The following is a 24489-nucleotide window of genomic DNA, read 5'->3' as shown; positions in this document are numbered from 1 at the left end:
CAGGGCTGGCCCGTGGCATAGGCGGAATAGGCAAATGCTAGGGGCACCGCCCACCCCTTTTTAACAATACAACTTTAATACTACAGATTAAAAAAATAAATAAATAAATAAAAATATATATATATATATATATATATATATATATATATATATAAAGCCATCATCCCACAAAAACATAACTACATTGCTTTCCCGATCCACCCCGGTCCGAGTGACGTATCAGTGATGTATCGGTTTATCTATGTTGCATTATGCATAAGTTAGCAGTTAGTTCGACGATCGATGCTAGTAACGTTTGCTAATTTGAAATAGCTTATCATGACAGTTAGTTGAACTTGTGCACTATTTTATGGTATTTTTATTTGAATTGGCTAAATTAGTAATGTGTAGTTAGTAGGACATTGCTACCATCTAACTGTTACTGGAAAACAAACACTTTCAAAATTATTTTTTGAAAATGTAACTACTGTATGTATGCTAGAGAAGTGCTCAATACAGTTTTGTGCATGAATACCAGATGTAATTATTCTTGCTGTTTGTGTGTTTAATTGTAGTATTTAGTATTTGATTTGAATTCAACCTCTAATAAATTCATAAAAGAGCACATATGTGCGTTATAGCTCATAACCACATCACAAATCGAGAATCCATAATATCTTTCTTTATATTTAAAACATTTTCAGACCTTTTTTTCCTCATAAAATTGAATTGGTGTTATCTTTTGAACTCTTGGCATGAAAACAAACATGAGGTTTCAAATGATATATAGTTTGTCAATATTACTTTAGGTTTTTATTAAGATATTATTGTTGTTAAATTTGGAGTGCTCCTCAACTTCCCCAACATGTCCAAAGAAGAGTTGTTAGAGCACTGTCAGACCCTGAGCACAGCTTTAAGTCATGATGGACAGTCAGAGATTGATGGCAGGGAACTTGTATTGGAAATGCAAAACTTTCCACATCTGCCATCAAAAAACATGACAAACATTGAGCTCCTGACTTTCCTGCACAAGAAGAAGCTGACGGAAATTTACCCCCAATATGTGGGTCGCTCTGAGAATCTCTGCCACTCTACCTGTTACCGTCGCTGCTGCTGAAAGGAGCTTCTCTAAGCTCAAACTGATTAAAAACTACCTGAGATCTACAATGGCTCAAGAACGTCTCAGTGGACTTTCAGTCATTAGCATAAATCATGTGGTCTCCCAACAGCTGTCTTATGATGATATCATAGATGACTTTGCTGCTAGAAAGGCAAGGAGAGTAAGGCTGTAGAACATTTGCTACATTTTGCATTCCAGTTTGTGTATAGTTATTTATTTTTTTGTGGATCTTTTTGTTTCTGTATTTTTTTCCCATAATAATCTTATAATATAAATTTATTTATATTATATTTATAATTTAGTTTAGTGTGTGTGTGTGTGTGTGTGTGTGTGTGTGTGTGTGTGTGTGTGTGTGTGTGTGTGTGTGTTTGTTTCCAAAATATTTTCAAAATAAAGAAAAACAAGACAAAGCTGCGCAGTTTGTTTCTGTGTGAGTGTATGAACACAATGATCAGTGGTGGAATTGTCTGTGATTCCAGGGGCACCAGGTGAAATCTTGCCTAGATTTTTAGAATGTAGAAGTTGCAAACTTCGGCAGCTGCAACTGGGTCTCTGCTGGTCTTTCCATCATCAATCCAGCATGCATAATGGTTTCTGCTGAAACTCTATCTTCATCCGAACTTCAAGACCGTCGAACCAAACAACTTCCACAAGCCAAAGGATGTCAAGCACATCTACGCCAAACAATGTAACGCAAGTACAAGTGCCTCCAAACTTTTGCTGAAAGTGCTGGTGTTTCTTTAATATAATTTGAGTAACCTGATTTCAAATCACGGATGAAGTGATTGAAATGAAGTGTTGATGGTTAATGCAAAGTCTATAGACAAATTAATTTTTCCTGTTACAGACCATTTCCATTAATTCTGTCACAGCTCATTCATTAACCCGTGTTCATGTTTTGTCTGTGTGTTAGTTTAGTTTATGTTTAAGATTAGTCAATAAAGTTTTGTTTGTATTCATAGAGAAGTTGACTGTGGTATATTATGATTAAATAATCCATACCTTGGAAGATCCAAGCTACCTGTTCAAACAATTATTTCAACACTTGTGATATTATTTTCAACTCAGCGCCGGTCGCAGGGTGATCAGACATAAACATTAATTCTTTCAATATTCCCTGAATTAATCACAATTCCCTTCATAAGCTAAATTCCTTACATACTGTATAAATTATGAGCAGATACAACAAGCCTGTTGTATTAAATTTTTAACCCTTATGCACTGTTCATCATTAAATCACGTTCCAGTTGTTCTAGGTCAAACCGGTGACCAGAAACAATAAACGTGTAATTCTTTTAATTGTTAAGAAATAAATGTAAATTAAAATAAATGTCTAAATTAAATAATGTAAAAGCACTAATGTTGTGCATTTTGAATGTTTTTGGGGGGGTATTTAGACCTTTTTTTATTTGATAAAATTTTTTTTCTCAAATACTCAACCAATCCTCATAAATTATTTACCGTTTGAAAGCTTGAAGTCTCAAGAATCAAACTGTGCTGTCCATATAAAAACAATAAAACCCAGATAAAATTACAAGTATAACCAGTAGATGGTTGCAGAGAGCTACTTATTCATACCTGATTTCTAGATTTTGTCAAAAGTTCTGCTTATTTAAATATTATCAAACTCAACATTTGTCAAAGTTTAGCATTTTGTTTGGTTTGTTTGAGGTTATTTTAGTCAGTTTTTGCATGTCTCAAATGAGTAGAATAACTAGTAATAACCTAATTTATCCCTGGTTGTAACAAGATGAATGTGTGTTCAGCATTGTTATGGTCGTCTCACCAATTCATTCTGGTGTGTGTGCTCTACATTGTGGCTGATTTATTTATTAATGTTTTGACAATTTTCAAAACAATTGTTCTGTTTTATTGTCTGACCAGTTCAGCTGTGTTTGTGTTTTGCACTCTTGATGTTTGGTAGTCTCATCCCTTCATGTCCATGTGTGGTTAATTCTGCATTGTGGCTGTTTTTTTTTTTTATATATTATAAATAATTAAAAGAAAATCTGTGATGTTTAGATTTTCCTATTCATTTCCTATGCTGGTCACTTTTGTCTGGGAACAGTACAAGTGTAACTTTTTTTTCTACCACTTAGACTGATCGAATCAACTCTAATTTATTTGTGTGTGTGCTCAGATTTCAAATGGACGAAAAGTCACCAAGTCTCGTTCCAGTCAGATAAAGGAAATCAGTTTTATTGAAGAAACAAAATAGATTTCGGTCAAAAATGACATTTTAACTTTCAGGAAAGAGGTGGATTAGTGGGTCCACATTGAACCCTGTGGTAACACTTAAAACTGAACCGTTTCTTTCATGAAGAAGTGCTAGATGAATATGTAAACATCTAAACAACAGGAGACAAAGCTGGAAACAACAGTGGATGTACACGTCAAGAACCAATCTAGTCTCATAGAATAAACATTACTATAACTACACTTTTGCAGTTTTGTAAAAGTATTATGTGTTAAATTCTATATTTTGCTGGAGTTTTTTGGACAAATGAACATTAAAGGTGCTACAACACTACAAAGGCTGATTATTAAAGTACTTTTACTAAAATGCATTATTTGAAAAATGATACATTTTAACAAGTAAAGTCAAGTCAATTTTATTTTTATAGCACCTTTCACAACACACATCGTTTCAAAGCAGCTTTACAGAAGATCAGGCATTAACAGACGATAAAACTGTAATGTCTATAATGTCGTTGAATCATAATTGTGTAATTAGATAAAATACGATTGTTAATCGGGTTTAAAAATAAGTAATTAAATAATAATTGTATTAATAACCCCAGTGAGCAAGCTGAAGGCGACTGTGGCAAGGAACACAAAACTCCATAAGATGTAGATTAATGGAGAAAAATAACCTTGGGAGAAACCAGACTCACTGTGGGGGCCAGTTCCCCTCTGGCTAACATCATGAATATAATGTAAATATTACTTATGAATAGTTAAAGTCATGGTTTTAAATTATTAAACTAAGTAAGTGTTAAGCATCAGTGTTTAAACTTCGATTTTGTTTGAACTCTAAGATTAATGACCAATGTCTTTGAAGTAAATCCTGGATTAACTGCAGAAGTTCACATAGATGCAATTGTCCTTGTTTATTGGCTGATGAAGGCTTTTGTTGGCAATTGTTAGTCTATGCATTCCATTTCAAGATTGTAGTTCATCAATAGACCGAGGTGATGAAGGCAGAGATCAGGGATGTGAAACACAGTTCAACCTAGCCGGTAATTTCGGTGAGGTTCAGTGTGGTCCATCCTAAATCCAAGGTTCAGACAATGGCACATGAAGTATCCCATATCTTATGGTTGGAGTTGGCATCAGTTCATCCTCTGAAGTCCATCATAATAGACTGAAGTGATGTTTGGCTGGCACCGGCTGCATTTAGTCATCATCATTCAGCGACACGTAGCAGTGGAGTCCAACACGAAGCAGGAATGGTTCTGGATCCAGCCGGTTCTGGTGACATCAGGATAGGAGTCCTGAGGTTGATTAATAAAATATTATTAATAAAATAATATAAGCATAGATGCCATTAAATTTATTGCAGAGTTCTAAATCATGATCAATGTTTCTGGTTCTGGCAGACTAATCTAAAGCAGCCTAATTGTGGGTTGGAGGATGAGTCTTTAGTCTAGACTTAAACTGAGGGAGTGTGTCTGCATCTCGAACTGTGTTAGGTTGACTATTCCATAGTTTAGGAGCCAAATATGAAAAGGATCTACCTCCTTTTGTGGATTTTGATATTCTAGGAACTATAACAGGCCAGAAATTTCTGGCTGCTGCATTTTGAACCAATCGAAGTTTATTTATTGATCTTGCTGGACATCCTCCCAGTAATGCATTACAATAATCTAGTCTTGAGGTCATGAACGCATGAATTAGTTTTTTGGCATCAGCAACAGAGAGCATGTGCCTTAGCTCATAAATATTTAGCAGTATTTCTTAGGTGGAAGAATGCTGTTCTACAAACATTGGTAATTTGATTTTCAAAGGACAGATTGGTATCAAATATAACACCTAAGTTCTTCGCTGTTGAAGATGATGTAACAGTACATCCATCGAGAGTCAAATTATATTATAGTGGTTTATTTTTAGAGATTTTGGTCCAAAATTAGTACCTCTGTTTTGTCAGAATTGAGTAGTAGGAAATTTCTGGCCATCCAATTTTTTTATTTTTCATTGATACACTCTGCTAATTTCGAAAATTGCGAAATCTCATCAGGTTTTGAAGAAATATAAAGTTGTGTATTGTCGGCATAGCATTGGAAACTTATTCCACGATTCCTGATAATATCTCCCATTGGAAGCATATACAAGGAGAAAAGCAGTGGCCCTAAATCTGATCCCTGTGGCACTCCATATTTTACTTTTGTTTGGTTTGACAATTCCTCATTTACATTGACAAATTGGTAGCAGTCTGCTAAATATGACCTAAACCATGCTAATGCAACTCCACAAATGCCAACATAATTCTCTAGCCTATTCAAGAGAATGTTGTGATCTATCGTGTCGAATGCAGCACTTAGATCTAAAAGCACTAGAAGAGAAATGCAGCCACGATCAGATGATAAGAGCACGTAATTTGTAACTCTGATAAGTGCAGTCTCTGTACTGTGATCCTGACTGAAATTCTTCGTATATACTATTTCTCTTATTTTTCTTGGGACACGTCCTAAGCATAGTGAGGAGTTAATAATATTAAGAAGAGGTTCTGAAATTACAGGAGATACCACTTTTAAGAGCTTAGTTGGTATAGGATCTAACAAACATGTTGTGGCTTTTGATGTTTCGATACGTTTTGTTAGCTCTTCATGACCTATGACAGAGAAGGATTGAAGTTGCACATGAGGAAAATTATTAGACACTGTTTTCTGAGTTGCTATGACACATGATTGCATAATTCCAATTTTATTTCAGATTATTTCAATTTTAAATGTTTTTCATTTGGCAGACGCTTTTATCCAAAGCGACTTATAGTGCACTTATTACAGGGACAATCCCCCTGGAGCAACCTGGAGTTAAGTGCCTTGCTCAAGGACACAATGGTGGTGGCCATGGGGATCGAACCAGCGACCTTCTGATTAACAGTTATGTGCTTTAGCCCACTACGCCACCACCACTCTGAAATTATTGAAGTCATTACTCTTGTGCTGCGACGTAATATCTGGTTCTGTTGAGGCTTTATTCCTAACCAATTTATCCACAGTACTGAATAAACATCTAGGATTGTTGTGGTTATTTTCTATGAGTTTACTAAAATATGCTATAATATGAACTCAAATATGAACGTAGCTACAGACACTATCCTTCCATGCGCCACAAAATATTTCTAATTTTGTATTTTTCCACAAGCGCTCCATTTTCCGAGCTGCTCTCTTGAGAGCATGAGTGTGATCATTGTACCATGGTACAGGGCTTATTTCTTTAATTTTCTTTAATTGAAGTGGGGGCGACAATATCAAGAGTGCTAGAGAAGACTGCATTTATATTTTTTTGTTATTTCATCAAGTTCTTCTGGGCTTTGGGGTTTATTGAGTGTATGAGATGGATCTGAATATTATTAGTGAAGCTATCTTTTGTGGTCGAAAGAATTGTTCTACCTCAATGTCAGTAAGACCAAGGAGCTTGTAGTGGACTTCAGGAGGAAAGACAGAGAACACAGCCCCATCACCATTAATGGAGCACCGGTGGAGAGAGTCAGCATCTTCAAGTTCCTCGGTGTCCACATCACTGAGGAACTCACATGGTCTGTCCACACTGAGGCCATTGTGAAGAAGGCTCACCAGCACCTCCTCTTCCTGAGACAGCTGAGGAAGTTTGGAATGAACCACCACATCCTCACATGGTTCTACACCAGCACTGTAAAGTGCATCATGACTGGCTGCATCCCCGCCTGGTACGGCAATAGCACTGCCCAAAACCGCAAAGACCTACAAAGGGTGGTGCGAACTGCCAGAATCATCATCAGTGACGAGCTTCCCTCCCTCCAGGACATCTATAACAGGCAGTGTGTGAAAAAAGCTTGGAGGATCATCAGAGACTCCAGCCACCCAAGTCATGGGCTGCTCTCACTGCTACCATCAGGCAAGCGGTATCGCAGCATCAGGACCCGCACCAGCCGATTACATGACAGTTTCTTCCCCCAAGCAATCAGACTTCTGAACACTTGATCTCTCATGATCAATATACACTAGCACTTCACTTTATTAATCTATTATCTCACACTGGACTGTCATAAATTATATTCTCCACAACAGAACTACAATATATATATATATATATATATATATATATATATATATATATATATATATATATATATATATTTTTTTATATATATATATACTTTTTATTTTTATTGTATGTGCACTCTATATTGTGTGTATTGTTTACTGATCATTGTATATTATATTGTGTTGTGTAATTATGTGTAAATTTGATATGTAAATTGTGTTGTGTAAATCTGTTGTTTACTGTAAATTGTTATATGTCTTGTCAGTGTCATGACTGCTATGTTCCTCGGAACTGCACACAAGACTTTCACCTACTGTTGCACTTGTGTATATGGTCGTGTGACAATAAAAGTGATTTGATTTGATTTTGATTTGACCTGAACGATAGTTTGGTGTATATTGAGTAACATTAGCTGATTGCAGCATACAAGAGACTAGGTAATGATCCCAGATGTCATCGCTCTGCTGCAGAATTTCTATATTATCAACATCAACTCCATATGACAGCATTAAATCTAACGTATGATTATGGCGATGAGTTGGTCCTATTACATTTTGTCTGACTCCAAGAGAGTTGAGAATATCGATAAATGCTAATCCCAATGTATCATTTTCATTATCTATGTGAATGTTGAAGTCACCTACAATTAAAGCTCTATCTACAGTAACTACAAGATTTGCAAATTCACCAAGGAAATCAGAATAAGGCCCAGGTGATCTATACAGTTTTCAGTAGTGTGGATTTTAGCAAAGGTTGTAGCTAAGACTTCAGCTTTTTCCTTATTTGTAATGGCCATTTTCCCTTTCTCTTCTATTACAGGGATCTGCTTAGTTATTAATACCATTCATTTTCCTAATCATTCTCCAAACCACATATATTTCAGTCTCTCTCCCAACTGTACTGCAGAACTCTTGCCACTCTTTTCTTTTTGCACTTTTAATTACCCTTCCTGCAATTGCCCTTTTCTTCTGATACTATAGATTGTATCTTGATTTAGTAATCTTTTTAAACTTCGAAATGCCTTATTTCTTTCTCTAATTGCCACTGTGCTCTGACCACCATGGTACATCTCTTATAGATAATGGACTGAATAGACTGTTTTGCTGCAAAGATATTTCCTTCTACTATTTTATTATATTTTTCCTCAATACTTCCTTCCAGTTTCATATTATTGAAATTTTCTTCACACAACATGTAAAATTCCTTCCATTTTGCCTAAAAATCTCCACCTTACACATTGATTAATATTTTGCTTTTGTACTGCATTTTGAATTTCACATATTACTGGCCAATGATCACTGCCCATATTATCTGCATGCACTGTCCAAGTACATTTACCAGCTAATGCTGCTGACATTATTGTGAGATCTAAGCATGAGGTGCTACCTCTTGTTAGATCCATTCTTGTTGGCTTCCCATCATTCAAACAAACCAGCGAATGCTCTTCTATAAATTCTTCTATTATTTCCCTGTTATTATCAGTGTTTTTACCACCCCATAAACCATTACGTGCATTAAAATCCCCACACATAATAATTTTGCCCCGTGTGTCACCCATCACCTCTTTTAGAAAAGTATTACTTATTTCTTTACATGGATTATACAAATGTACAATTCTAATTACTTTATTCATTCCCATTATTTCTATATGTATGTATTCTACATTACTATTTGTATATATTGTTTTATACGCTATGCTTTCTTTAATAAATGTTGCACACCCTCCAACTCCATTTTCTCTGTCTTTCCTCTCTACTACATATCCATTTATCTTAAATTCCAAGGAGCTATTTAACCATGTTTCTTGGATACAAATAATGTCTAGTGTTTTTCCCATTTCTGTGATGTTTTTTTAAATTGTTGCCCATTTGCTATTAAGCTCCTGGGATTCCAATGTAATAGTAGGAAAGACATTATAGAATTGTGTATTGTCACTCTGAGTCATGTCCAAAGCAACAGTTCCTTCTTTCGCTTTTAAAATAAAAAAAAGTTCTTCAGCTGAAAATCCTGTTAACCTTAGGAATTTATTAGCATATCCTACAATTATCTTTAACTTGTCTGACTTCCTTTCTACTTGTGCTGTACCATTTACCACGAACAAAATTGATTTTGTGGCATTTATTTGTGCAATCACAAACAGAACATCTGATTCATTTCTTGCAGGATTTACATTATTCTGGATGGAAGATTCCACATTGATTCCTTGCACATTTATTCTCTTTGTTTCTGCTTTGCCTTTTATCTTACGGGTAGCTTCTGCATATGTTATAGTTTGCACTGTCTTTTGTATTTCCAGAGCTTCTAGTTGTATAGGGCATCCTGCATAGGCAGCGCTATGGTCTCCCCCCCAGTTACAACATTTAATCTCCGTTCTTTCCTCACACTTGCCATACTCATGTTCTCCTCCGCATTTTGCACAGTGCATTTTCCCTTTACAGGTATTTGCAGTGTGTCCCATGCGTTGGCATTTAAAACATCTTAAAGGAGGGGGTATATACTCTTGTACTGAAAGCTTATAAATCCTAGCTTCACTTTTGTTGGTAGGGTTTTTCCTTCAAATTGGATCAACACGCTCATGCTGTCACACCTTATATTGTCTCTCCACGTCTGAAATCTTCTAGCAGAAATGACTGTGCCATTGAGGTACTCCTGAAATGACCCCTCTAGTTTTATTGCCTATTTCTGTGCATACTACCTTTCCTCCAGCAAGTGTTTTCAATTTAACAATCTTTTGTTTCTGCTTCTCGTCCTTGCATTTGATCATTATTCTTCTGTTACTGAGACAGGATACAGCTTTCACTATTCCTATCTCTTTCTCAATTGTTATTGATAGTTTAACATGATGCTTTTGTTGTTCTGATTGTTTAGCATTTCTCATTTTCTTTGTGGACACTATCGGTTAGGCATTTGTTAAGGCTAAGTTTGGTGTGCCTCTGTTACTGGCAAGCGTCACCTTGGAAAACAGTAAACACTCCCACAAGACACCATTGGAGACAGCATAATTATCCACAGCTGATCAGTGGCTAAGGAGGACCATATAAACAGAGTGTCTGCCATGCAGACAAAATAAATCGGCATATAATGTATGCTTACTTGAGTTAAAAAATATAAATAAATATTTTGGCATACTCTGATGCTCTGTGCTGAAATAAAAAACATCAAATTAATTAACTATTCACTTGACAAAAAAATGGGTGACGTTTTAAGAGTTAAGAAGCTGGACTTGCAAACAATGCATACAGGCAATATGGCCAACACCTAAACATTATTCATTTGCTGACAAAGTGTTCAGTTTTCATAACTTGTGATTTAATAAACACCACATGGTAGACTGAGAACAGCTGTAACACTTTTTGCTCTACTGCACAAACAATGACCAGAATAAACATGACATTATTTTCACATGAAAAGCCATTATCAGTCTACCAACAAAATAAATATCAAAAGCCTGCATACATTGTTACTATTTTTTAACAACTTATATGTGAAGACAAGGAGCACATTTGTTACATATGGGTACTGATGTAACGCTGCTAATTAAGACACTAGGCCTAAATTATGTGAAATATACTGCCACATTTTATACTCCCAATTGTTTTCCAAATATTTTAATGCATGCATATGTATGAAGTGTATCTAACACTTGAAATCATCTCTTGGTTTTCTCAACCCTGTTACAAGGCACCTTGTAACATGCAAACAAACAAAAATACACATCTATCTATACATTCATTCATCCATCCATTTAACCTTTCATCCAAACATGTCCCAAAATATACAGATTAAGTAAACAAATCAATATACTAAAAGCAAAGTTTTCTTTCATGGTCAGTCAGGAATAATGATTTTCTCACAATGAAAGTTACTCCACAAAACTGGTGTAGAGTAAAAGTTTAAAGCAAAAATGTGACAAAAAGTCTTTTTGTCACATTTTTGCATGTAACTTCATGGATTATAAACCGAACATAAAGACTACAGATTAAAACAAATCCATATACAATATGTTATGATGCATAAATCATTTTATGCATCATCATTGGGGGGAGTGCACATCATTGAATCAATAGTAAACACATTAAACAGGTCAAACTGATTATCGGTCAATCTCTACAACTGCGAATTTCATTACATTTCTATATTCACTTAAAATCCCATTATTTGGGTGACAGTGTGTTTAGAATGTTAAGTACTGAATGATCAATTTAATCACAAATAATCTTGATAGAAGTGAACTTCGCTCACTGTGACAACTTTGGGCAAGCCTTTTTTAAATGTTTTCCTAGATTACCATATCTGCTGAAAGTCTTCCCACATGACGGGCAGAGGTATGGCTTCTCTCCAGTATGCACTCTTTCATGTGCTTTCAGGGCTCCTGAAACGGTGAAACTCTTTTCACAGTGTGAACACTTGTAAGGTTTCTCACCAGTATGGGTCCTTTGGTGCACTTTCAGTTCACCAGCTCTGGTAAAGGTGCTTCCACACTCAGTGCACACATGAGCTTTCACACCGATGTGTGTTTTCAAATGGTCTTTAAAACCATTCTGCCACAAAAAACTCTTTCCACAAAAAGAACATGTGTAAGGCTTCTCACCTTCATGAATCCTCATGTGTGTCTTTAAGTGAACGGCCAAGAAAAACGTTTTATCACACTGATCGCATTTAAACGGCCTTTCTCCAGAGTGAGAGAGCAGATGAGTTTTTAGATTGCTCGCCTCTGAAAATCTCCTGCCACACTCAGAACATTGATGTAGTTTCTCACCAGAATGAACTTTCATGTGCCTTTTTAGGCTGCCTTGATGCGTGAAACTCTTTCCACACAACATGCATGAAAAAAGCTTCTCTCCAGTGTGAACTTTTGAGTGTTCCTGAAGGCCCTCTTTTTGTGTGAAACTCTTTCCACATTGAGGACAGGTAAAAGGCTTCTCTCCAGAGTGAGTTCCAATGTGCCTCTTGAGGTCTCTTGAATTTTTGAAACTCTTTCCACACTGAGAGCAGGTGAAATGTCTCTCTTCAGTATGAATACTTATGTGCCTCCTAAAGTCTCTTTTACATGTGAAAATCTTTTCACACTGAGGGCAGATGAAGCAATTTTGGGGTTCTACACTTTTTGGTGAGAAACTCTTTTCAGATTCCGAGCAACTAGACATTTTTTCTTCAGGATTGAATGTAATGAAATTATGAGGTTCCTCATCCTGGTTTTTCTCCTCCACTTCATTCAGTAGTTGGTTTTCCTCTTTTACTTCCATCAGGTCTAAAATTAACAAAGTAAATAGTTAAATTCAAGTACAACAAAGGTGAAAGAAGTAGTGACACTCAAGCAGAAAACATTTGGCTAAGTATCTATTTTAAAGTGATAAATGATGTGCTGAAGTTCCCTTTGAAACTATAATATAACATCTCATTCCAGTGATAACGCAAATCTGGTGAATAGCTGCCTGCTATCCTAGATTATCCTAGACAGATTTTATAAGGCAATGTCTCTGTCACACACTATTTTATTCCTTTAACTTTGCCATTTCACTATGGAATCCATAAATTGCAAGGTAAATTATTCTTTAGTTGCCATTGGGTTCTTACGAGTCCATTTTCTTGATTATATTTAAGCTGCACTATGGCACTTTGTGCTCTCTAGTGACATCTGTTGTTGAAAACCTGAAATTGCAAGCAGCTTGCAAAGGAATATTTTAGTTGTTTTTTGGCACTACTCATCTATGCGGGTTCATTTCATGGTTTGAGGTTACCTGGACATTCATTCGGAGATATTAACCTGCAGAGCCAGTCATAACATGCTATTTTAATTTTGATACTATGTTATTCGTTTAAACATTTATATGATTAACAACACCTCTTATTTACATATTTTAATATGAGTATTCAAGCTTTTTTTGCCAAAACTTAATGTTTGTACTGTACTGCACATATCGCAAATTTAAGAGATGAATCATTGCTGATACGAGTTCAAAGGAAGACATTTTTTTTTTTTTTTATAAAATACAATCTAAAGCCTCAGTGGACGAGGCACTGCACATAATAAGAATGCAATAATGATAGGGATGAAATATACTTTTATTAAACATGAATATAATATGCAGAAATATATAATAAAACAATTTGTGTTGAGTTGAATTACAATAATAAACCGTCTCAATCATTTCTTTAGCAATATAAAAAAAGAGATGGTTACACGCGAATCAAATTAATATGTATTTTACTGTGCTACTGTACTTTAACGTTGTTAAAACGTTAAAATGAATATTCAACATGACGTATTTTATCCAACACATATCAATGTTAAAAGGCAGTCTCTGGGCAAGTTGTACCCAGAGCCATATAGAGAGAGAGTTGCGACAACGGAAGTTCTAAATGCTTGATCGTCACGTGATTCACGTAGACTTCAGATAGTTCCAGGAAGTGCTTTGGCGGGCGTTTCAAACTGTTAGAGTAGAGTGACAGAACTGCGATTTCTGGTAATCAGTAGTCAATAAATGCATTTATTTTATATATTTATGTAACACACCGACATATGTATGTAGCATGAGTATGTTGTTACAGCGATGTTGTTTTTTTAAAGATCAAATCAGCTAATATTTGAGGATTAGTGTTCGCTTACCGTTATTTGCCTCAACTTATTTCAGGCTAGGGTTTCTGTTGCCTTTTTATGTTACCTCATGTTCATTGTTTTCACTAATCTCATGGTAACTAATGTCATATTTATGACTTTTCAGATAGTAGAGACAGGCTGGTGACAGGTGATTTCCAGCTCGCACCGCACAATGGGTCAATGAACTATTAACTATTAGCAGCAGTTACGTAAATGTAAAATTTAGTGAAATGAAGCTTATTGATTACAATTCTATATAGTAATATAATTATTTATGTATTATAAATATTATATATCTAATGTATAATTCTTACAATACCTATTCATATACACAATATATTCAGCTTTAAAACAACTTAAGCATACTCGTATATAAACTGCCGTTCAAAAGTAATGAGGCTGAAAATTCAGCTTGGCATCACAGGAGTAAATTACATTTTAAAATACATTAAAATAGAAAACAGTTATTTTAAATTGTAATAATATATTACGATATTACTTTTTTTTTTTTTTTTTTTAAAAACGATGGATGAAACTGAATCAAGAAAACAGATTTTAACAATTAATAGGGTGTTCGTTACTAACTTTATCCAGCTCCAATCCTTGCCTAATCTGTTATCCGATAACATCCCTTATCTCCTAATTTAATGAGTAATACTCAACTATAAGGTTTACAAGTTATTTTTATTTAGATGTACTGATAATATACAGAATAAGATAATATTATTCTTTAAACGTCTCACCTTTTAAAAGTGCGTCGCAAACGGTTTGTTCTGCTGCATCTCTACGGCGCGGCATGTGTTTGCTGCTACTTCCGGGAACTATTGAGAGGCTCCACGAGACGCCATTGCTGTAAAAAAAAAAAAAAAACCTTCCATTGGAGTCAATGGAGTTGTCGCAACTCTCTCTCTAAATGGCTCTGGTTGTACCCATAACAATTGCCTACATTTAAGAGGTGAGACACGATATGACATGAGTTTAATGACCCTTGAATATTTTTATATATACTTTTTCTGCCTCACTAGGCAATGCGAGGAAACAATTGTAAAAGCTCTGGCTACAATGAAATAATGCTACTACTACTACTAATAAAATGCGTATACGTAAAAATAGTATATATGTAGGCAGGCGGTTTCAATGTTGTAGCTGTTTTAATGTGTGTGGGGGTCACAAAGGCAAAGTTCACAGATTTTCACAGAAAATCAGCCCAAAATGCGTTGGTGGTCTTCCAACCTGGCCAGCTGACAACAGCCACAACCCCTTTTAAAACCATGAAAGTACACCAGGTGTATTGGCTGATTTTGTACAAATATAGTGAAGCTTATTACACTGTTCGTCAGCAACGGTCACAAGCATGGCAACCAACCTCTTTGTGCCTCAGGATCTTCATTATCCATTCTGAAGAGTTCTAAATCACTCATATCTTTAATCTCCTCTTTAATAAACTCCAACTTTGGTAGCTCTCAGTAGCACAGAGAGTTCTTCCTGCTTGTTTGGAAACGTGTCTTCGTCACATTTAAGATGAAAATAATAATCAATAGAAAGAAAATAAAAGGCCAAATCAATCTCTCCCTCACGATCAGACAACTATCAGCACCTCGCATTCAGCATTATAATATTCACTTCCCATTACTAACGAGATCTGAGTAATACTAACGTGTTGTTGGAGCACTTCATTTTTAAACTGTAAAGCACTTCTGAAGGATCTGTATCGTTCTTTTCACCTAAATGCCGAGCCGCCATTGCTTAAAATCTCTAAACCTTTCCTCAGCTGAACTTCCGCATACGAACGACGAGCGGGCTTCTTCTTCTTCTTTCGGTTTTGTGGTGGTTGGCAAACAAACTTATTGCGCATTTTCTCCACCTACTGAGATGGAGTGTGAACTGTGGAGCATCAATGTTAAGGAAAAATAATAATAAATCAAATAAATACATTTCTGTACTAAATTATTTTAATTAGATTGGTTGCTTTTAAATAGTCTAGAAAAACCTTATTAACTTCTGGTGACTTTCTTAGCAAATTCTGAAGTGACAATTCATTCATACCTAATGATTTGATCTGATTTTTGAGCATGCTCACATGTCTCTGGTAGTCCACATGTGCTTCACAAGCCTGTATCATGTTTCCTATGATATGTAAAGACTGATTAAGTGCTGTATGCGCTATTCTGAGACGTGATACAACCAAATCCTCCCTTCTATTACCACAAATCGATCTGAACAGATCACCACATTTAATGGATGAGTGTCCTACATCCAATGAATTGCCAACAGAACTGCAATCATTTCTGTTGTGTAAACAGATAAATGACTTGTTATCCTTTTATTTATTTAATATTTAAACTGGGGAATGACCACTGCTGAAGCTGTTCGCCCAGAATCTGGATCTTTTGATGTATATATTATACATTAGCAAATATATTAGCAAAAAATTATGTATTTCTGTTCAAAGTATTGCATCACTGCCAGCTGCTTCGATTTCTATCCATAATTATGTTCTTCAACTGGAGATCGACTGGGAAAAAACAAGGTGGTATAATAGGAATTGCTATTGTTGGACTAACACCCACATCAATTATACCAATTCACTGTGCTTCTTTATCAGCAATCCATCCATAGCTCTCCAACTTTGAATACTCATATTCCCAGCATTTCTCCAGTACTTTATTTACTGGGTGACTGTTTCCATATCCTTTTACTGAAGTCCAATATACCATTCTTAATTGCATTCTTATAAACTCTACTGGTAATTCCCCCATTTCCACTTGTAATTATACTACTGGTGATGATCTAAATGCATCGCTACATATTTGTAATGCCTGTCACTGACTTATGTCAGTCTTTTTCTTCCATGACAGTGGTGCTGAGCTATATATAAAACTACCATAGTCAATTGTAGATCTGATTAGAGCACTAAATTCTCCAAAGTGATTGTCGACTAGCACCACAGTCTGTTCCAGCCAAACATCTAAGTATATTTAAACCCTTCTTGCATTTGTCAGCTATTTTCTGAATATGACTACTGAATGTCAATTTTGAATCCATTCACATTCCCAAAAATCTTACCATTGATACCTGCTCTAATTACATTTTTATTTAACTTTAGTCAAGTCAAGTCAAGTCAATTTTATTTGTATAGCACCTTTCACAACACATCGTTTCAAAGCAGCTTTACAAAAGATCAGCATTAACAGACGATAAAACTAATGTCTATAATGTCGATGAATCATCATTGTGTAATTAGATTAAATACGATTGTTTATCGTGTTTAAAAATAAGTAATAAAATAGTAATTGTATTAATAACCCAAGTGAGCAAGCTGAAAGCGACTGTGGCAAGGAACACAAAACTCCATAAAATGGAGTTAGGCTTTAGGCTTTTGAATTTTTTGAAAAACATATTACCTGTGTTTTAGAGGCGGAAAATCTAAATCCCCAACACTTTCCTACTTAATTCATAGCCTCATGTATTTTTCCCTCCACCTAACTTACATTTCTATCTCTCTTCCATAATGCTCCATCATCCGCGTATTTTAATCTTCCTATTTCAGGTCTTGCATTGAAAAATGACGAGCTGACGTTCAGAGAATCATAATAAAAGTCCTTCCTTACTCTCTAAAATCATAAAATGCATAGCAAATATTGAATATATAAAAGTATTTATTTCTCTGTTTTATGTGGCATATTTGTTTCATATCATATTTGCTTTCAGTGTGCTGTGTTGTGGGATGCAACAAAAGTTGGCGAAACTTTTGTTTCTGTTTATGCAGCTTGATAAAGTGATACATCTAGTATTAATCCAGACAACAGGGTTAGCAACTATTCTAAAGAGTCTCACACTCATACAGGCCACCCCATAAACGCACAACAATTTTTGAAACCACTGACAACTTTCTGTTATTATCTAAGCGCCAAGAGCAGTGAGTAAATGCTTTTATTTTGCCTTACCCCAGTAGGCCTACTGGTTATTAAAGGAATAGTTCAATTCTCTTATTTACTCACCCTTATGTTGTCTCAAACTCATATGACTTTCTTTCTTCCCCTGAAAATATAATAATATTAATAATAATAAACAGTATTTAAATGTAAATATGATGTTGGTTTGCCCATACAATGCAGGTAAATGGTGGCCAAACTTGCTTATCGAGCAAACAGGTCTGTGGATGATGCAGTCAACTTGGGATTGCATCACATCCTGCAACATCTGGACAGACCATGGGCATATGCAAGGATCCTTTTTGCGGACTTCAGTTCGGCTTTCAACACCATCATCCTAGCTATTCTCCTGACTAAATTAAACCAACTCTCTGTTCCCACCTCTATTTGGCAGTGGATCACCAGCTTTCTGACAGATAGGCAGCAGTTAGTGAGATTGGGGAAATTCACTTCCAGCACCTGTATGATAAGCACTGGTGCCCCCCAGGGACACTTCTCCTTGTACACAAATGACTGCATCACCAAGGACACCTCTGTCAAGCTCCTGATGTTTGCAGATGACACTACTGCCATCTGCCTCATTCAGGATGACGATGAGTCTGCATACACAAGGGAGGCTGAACAGCTGGCTGTCTGGTGCATTCAAAACAACCTGGAACTGAACACGCTCAAAACAGTGGAGAGGTTAGTGGACTTTAAGAGAAACATCCCAACATTGACCCCGCTCACCATTCTGAACAGCACTGTGGCAGCAATTGAGTCATTCAGGTTCCTGGGCTCTACCATCTCACAGTACCTGAAGTGGGAGACCCATATTGACATTGTGAAAAAGGCCCAGCAGAGGTTGTACTTCCTTTGCCAGTTGAGGAAGTTCAACCAGGTGCTGCTGATACAGTTCTACTCAACAGTCATTGAGTCTGTCCTCTGCACTGCACTAACTCTCTGGTTTGGTTCAGCTACGAAATCGAACATCAGAAAATTACAAAGGACAGTTCGGACTGTTGAGCCGATTATTGGTTGCCCCCTGCCCTCCCTTCAAGAACTGTACACTAAACATCTGAATATAATAGATTTGTATTTGTACATATATATATATATATATACTGTGTATATATATATATATATATATATATATATTTATGTAATATCACACAAGCAAGAGTGCGATATGACCCTACATCAGCACTGCTGTGATTCGGCCACAGGCCGAGTGCCGTAGATAATCACAGCAGTGCTGATTTAGGGCCAGATAGCATGATTGCGAGTGTGATATTGCTTATATACAAAAGTATAAAAATTAGGAAAAACTGAGTACGGTCATAAAAACGCATTTGTGCATGGAACTACTTTTTTACACGATGGATCAGAATCTGCCGTTGCTGGTTCAAACCAAATGATGTGTCCAAGCCTCCGTTAGTAATTCAAAAATGTAACTTCAGAAATAGCATCATGGCTTGTGAGTTTCGAACAAGTTATTGGATCAACAAGGGTGAGTGTGAGTGTGTGTGTGTGTGTGTGTGTGTGAGGGAGAGAGAGAGAGAGCCACACCCAAGCAGGGATGCTGTCTCAGTGGAAAAATAGCCGCCCAAGCGGGGTTAATTCTCCCTATTTCACAATAGCCAGTAAAAGATTCTTTCACTATAGAAACCGCAATGTCCTCCGCCATTCAGTACTTCAACAGTAAGTAATGAGTTGTGTAATTAATCTGTCTATTGTTTCTCTCAGCTGTGATGAGCCATAATGCTGAAGTTGTTAGTTTAAAGCCGTTTAAAGCTATAGTGTAGTAAGCGAACACGGGGAGCTGTTGTATGTAAACAGTGACTGACAGATTCGTCACCAACTGCTCATATTACACACAAAAATGATATTTTGCCACCTTCTGCTGGCTAACATATGTAATGTCAAAAAAATAAATAAATACATGTAAGAGACACATATACAGTAACTCTTAACATATATGCACTACTCTTACACTTTAGTTTAGAACAGCATGAACACAAGTGGAGTGATACACACACAGTGAAGTGTCCGAGTACTGATGGTGTCAGACCATCAGTGCTCTCTCGTCCAATCAGATTCGAGGACTGGAACTAACTCACCCAGCCCACTACCTTTTTGAACTGTTGCCTTCTGGCTGACGCTTCAGAGCTCTGAGCACCAGAACCGTCAGATACAGGAACAGTTTTTTCCCTCAGGCTATCCATCACATGAACAGTTAAATTTGCCCCATTGAGCAATAATTATGTGCAATGCACCGTTAAGTCTATTTATATTATCCAAAATATCCACTTCTGACATTACATACATTGCACTGTACATAATATACTGGATTTTTGTTCTATATTTACTGGATTTGTAATAAATTTGCATTACGTGTGTGTATGTGGGTATGTATGAAGGTGTGTGTCTGAGTGTATGTACTTATATGTATAATTATTTATTTTTATTCTTCTTTTTTATCTATGTCTTGCTGCTGTTTTTGTATTGTTGTGCACTGGAAGCTTCTGTCACCAAGACAAATTCCTTGTATGTGTAAGCATACTTGGCAATAAAGCTCATTCTGATTCTGATTCTAACTGTTGTGTGTATATATATATATATATATATATATATATATATATATATATATTAGTCTTATTGTGTATTTCTATATATACATATATTTTCTATTCACTTTTTCTTTTTATACTATTTTTTATTATCTCTGGCTTGTAGTTGTATTGTTTGTGCACTGGAAGCTTCTGTCACCAAAATAAATTCATTTGACAATAAAGCTCATTCTATTTTTTCGGATTCTGTATTGTAAGAGACTTGTTGAAAATCTTTTCTTCTTCAAGTTCAGTTTTAATGGCAGAACGCAACTTAGCTAGTGCATTACTGCCATCTACTGATGAACCAGAAACCAGAATGACGACCATGTCGTCATTTTCATATACATTTTTGCACTTTTCACAACACATAATCTCAAAGGAGCTTTTACAGAAAATTATACTGTAACTAAAAAGTCTTCATTGTGCGGTTTGATGAAAAATAGTAGATTATGCCATAAAAATATTATTGTCTGACCCCCAGTTCTAAACACTCCCAGTTATCCTGGAAGTTTGCTGAGGCCCCTGCTTGACCATACACTGACTTTGATTTGATGGACAAAAGTTTTCATTTCATTTCTAGAATTTTAGTTTTTAATGAGAAATTTTTATTAAAATTGTATTGATTTAAGAAAAATATCAAAATGACTTGAACTAAAAAATGTAAAACATTCATTCATCCTGGTAGAGTTGTATTAAATATTTTATTTGAGTTCATTGTATTGTTATATATGTTTAATAACTTTAATACAATTATAAAATATACCAAAAATGAGCGTCACATCATCATTGACAAATTATGTGACTCATGTCTTCTCATTAAAATTTTGAATATTTCAAAATCTTTGTTATTATTGTTTGAAAATAATTCAACATTGCGCTATGGGAAATGTACAGAGCAACGTGTGATAGTGACGTCATAAGTCCTGCGCCTCGGGTTTGCGGTCTGCTGTTATTCAGCTGGAAATTAAGGGATGTGATTTGAGCGCTTCGGCATTTCACGAATATAAAACGATACTGAAATTCAAAGGTGCGTTTAAGATGCATTAAAATGTTTCCCAACAACATGATAATATTTATGAAACCAGTTTTACGTTAGTAATGTGAAGTTAGATGATCAGCGAGTGTAATTTTGCTTACCGTGAGGTGCTGATAGTTGGTCTGATCGTAAACATTTATGATGTTATTTTTGTGCGAATAAAGCGCATCCACATCTGAGGGCCAGAGAGATCGATTTGCCTTTTATTTTATTCCCATCGATTGTGGTCATCATCTTAAACGTGACCAAATCAAACAAACGGGAAACTGTGATCTTCTTGACGAACTGTTGTAAAGATGGAGGTTTTTAAAGAGGAGAGTGAAGACATGAGTTTTTCAGAGCCAAGCATATTGAAAAATGAAGATAATCAGGAACAGAGAGGTTGGTGCCCATTCTTCATTAAGATGACCAAAGCATCAGGCAGTTCACCAAGTTTGTTGTTAATAGATCACAAGAACTGTTAAATCACATATATGAAGTCCATAAATGATCTTTACCTTATCTCTAGTAGATCCCATTAACAGTAACATATAACATAATAAATTCAAGCCTATTATTCTGAAAGAAACATCGGGGTTGCTATTATTTCTTGTTCCACCTTGAATCAGTTCTACTTGATTTGATTTTTGGCCAATTAATTTGTTCATTTTAGACCAGATGGAAGTGAAAGAGAAAAATCTGGAACCTGATGATGTCAAAACTGGAGAAAAATCTTCTAGCTGCCCAGAGACTGAAAAGAATTGCTCACAAAAAAGAACCGAACCCAAAAATTTCACCTGCCCTCAATGTGCAAAGAGTTTCACACGTATAGGTCACCTTATGGATCACATGAAAATCCACACTGGAGAGAAGCCGTACACGTGCCCTCAGTGTGAAAAGAGTTTCACATGTAAAGGAAGCCTTAAAGATCACTTCAGAATTCACACTGGAGAGAAGCCGTTTACCTGCCCTCATTGTGGGAAGAGTTTCATAAATTCAGGAGGCCTTAAAAGGCACATTAGAACTCACACGGGTGAAAGGCCTTTCACCTGCTCTCAGTGCGGAAAGAGTTTCCCAAATTCAGCAGAACTTACGAGGCACATTAAAACTCACTCGGTAGATCGGCCTTTTACCTGTCCTCAGTGTGGAAAGAGTTACAAACAAAAAGGAGTTCTTAAGGAACATGCAAAAATTCACACTGGAGAGAGACCTTTTTCATGCATGTTGTGTGGAAAGAGTTTTGCACAACAGAGCACCCTAAAATGTCATATGAAAACTCATTCTGGTGAAAAACTACATCAATGTTCTGAGTGTGGCAGGAGATTTTCAGAGGCGAGCAATCTAAAAACTCATCTGCTCTCTCACTCTGGAGAAAGGCCGTTTAAATGCGATCAGTGTGATAAAACGTTTTTCTTGGCCGTTCACTTAAAGACACACATGAGGATTCATGAAGGTGAGAAGCCTTACACATGTTCTTTTTGTGGAAAGAGTTTTTTATGGCTGCACGGTTTTAAAGACCATTTGAAAACACACATCGGTGTGAAAGCTCATGTGTGCACTGAGTGTGGAAGCACCTTTACCAGAGCTGGTGAACTGAAAGTGCACCAAAGGACCCATACTGGTGAGAAACCTTACAAGTGTTCACACTGTGAAAAGAGTTTCACTCAGTCATCAGGCCTGAAAGCACATGAAAGAGTGCATACTGGAGAGAAGCCATACCTCTGCCCGTCATGTGGGAAGACTTTCAGCAGATATGGTAATCTAGGAAAACATTTAAAAAAGGCTTGCCCAAAGTTGTCAGAATGAGTTCACCTTGAAGTACATCGCTTGGACAGAATTAGTTCCAAAAAGTAACTTGGAAATGTAAACAAAGATGTTATTCTATTTAGTATCCACACATATCCATTTCAGACTTTTTTTAAAGAAAAATACGCAAATGATTGTCAAAGCCAAAATATGAATTGACTTCAATTTATATTTACTGAGTAATTCATTATTTTGTGGAAGGGGGTAAAAATGACAGTTTTGCTTATGATTTGGAGCAAAACTACAGGTAATTATTATTTTTTGTGCAGTATCATTAATTCCATTTTTACACAGAGATTGGTTGGTTTATTACTAAAATCAATTGACTTAATCACCCCTTACTGGATTTTATGCTAATGATGTGAATTCAAAAATGGTGTTGTTTTTCCAAAATGGGAAAGCTCATAACTCCAGAAGTGTTACAAAAATATCCCTTTAGATTCTATTTTGGGACAAATGTTCCTTTTGGTATTTTCATATTTATTAAGGCATATATAAAAAAATAATAATAATTACCTGTATTTATATCCCAGAAATATGGGGCTCTCATTTTGGCTCAATGTGTAAATTGTTAAATAGCCCACATTTGCAGTGGTTGATAGAACAGATGTGGGTCATATGGTATCAAGCTAGTTATCTTGTGTGACAAAACAAAGATCTGAAGTGCATATTATGTTAAATTTAGAGATGTACCTTTAATGATTTACATAAAAACAATAATGTCAATTTCTTCACTTTTGAGAGTCCGAAAATATAAAATTTTTAATAGAGTATTCCATGTTCAATGCTCAATGTTCAAGTTAAGCTCAATAAATAGCATTTGTGGCATAATGTTTATTACCACAAAAAAATTCTCAGCTTCGTCCCTTGTTTATGAAAAAATCGTGGTTACATTAAGACACTTGATGTAAATGCAGTGGAAGTGAATAGGGCCAATCCATAAACACTAAAATAAACATGGTTTCAAAAGTCTAGCCACAAGAAGACAACATACATGTTAATATGATTTTAGTGTGATAAAAAGGCTAATTAACCTTTTCTGTGTAAAATTATATCCATTACCAAGATTACAGGTTTTTGTTGTCTTGACAACAAAGTTGAAATATTGAATATAACTTTAGACAGGTTGTTATCGCAAAATAAACCTCAACAGGGTGATCAGGATTCCGACACAAAGTGCACTCTTGTATCAA

At 35.8% G+C, this 24489-nt stretch overlaps 2 protein-coding genes across 4 annotated transcripts; one reads left to right on the top strand and one right to left on the bottom strand.

Moving 5' to 3' along the window:
• Positions 1 to 10643: 10643 nt before the first annotated feature.
• Positions 10644 to 15719, bottom strand: LOC127644847 (gastrula zinc finger protein XlCGF8.2DB-like). Of its 3 annotated transcripts, none has more exons than XM_052128251.1 (3): positions 15316 to 15719; positions 14693 to 14799; positions 10644 to 12599 (listed from the first exon to the last, which is right to left on the bottom strand). In XM_052128251.1, the coding sequence occupies exons 2-3, from the start codon at positions 14745 to 14747 to the stop codon at positions 11587 to 11589; spliced, it is 1068 nt and encodes a 355-aa protein (XP_051984211.1). In that variant the 5' UTR covers positions 14748 to 14799; positions 15316 to 15719; the 3' UTR covers positions 10644 to 11586. The 3 variants fall into 3 exon arrangements, with proteins under 3 accessions (XP_051984211.1, XP_051984210.1, XP_051984212.1); XM_052128250.1 differs by having other exon boundaries at positions 15607 to 15719; XM_052128252.1 differs by lacking the exon at positions 14693 to 14799.
• Positions 15720 to 21440: 5721 nt separating this feature from the next.
• LOC127644846 (gastrula zinc finger protein XlCGF57.1-like) lies at positions 21441 to 24177 on the top strand. The gene is made up of 2 exons (XM_052128248.1): positions 21441 to 21892; positions 22164 to 24177. Exons 1-2 carry the CDS (start codon positions 21808 to 21810, stop codon positions 23294 to 23296), a joined length of 1218 nt encoding a protein of 405 aa, XP_051984208.1. The 5' UTR covers positions 21441 to 21807; the 3' UTR covers positions 23297 to 24177.
• Positions 24178 to 24489: the final 312 nt, after the last annotated feature.

The sequence above is a fragment of the Xyrauchen texanus genome, chromosome 6, assembly GCF_025860055.1.
Source record: "Xyrauchen texanus isolate HMW12.3.18 chromosome 6, RBS_HiC_50CHRs, whole genome shotgun sequence".
NCBI lineage: Eukaryota > Metazoa > Chordata > Actinopteri > Cypriniformes > Catostomidae > Xyrauchen > Xyrauchen texanus.
Note: the sequence above shows the minus strand (reverse complement) of the source record. Positions and strands in the feature narration are given on the sequence as shown.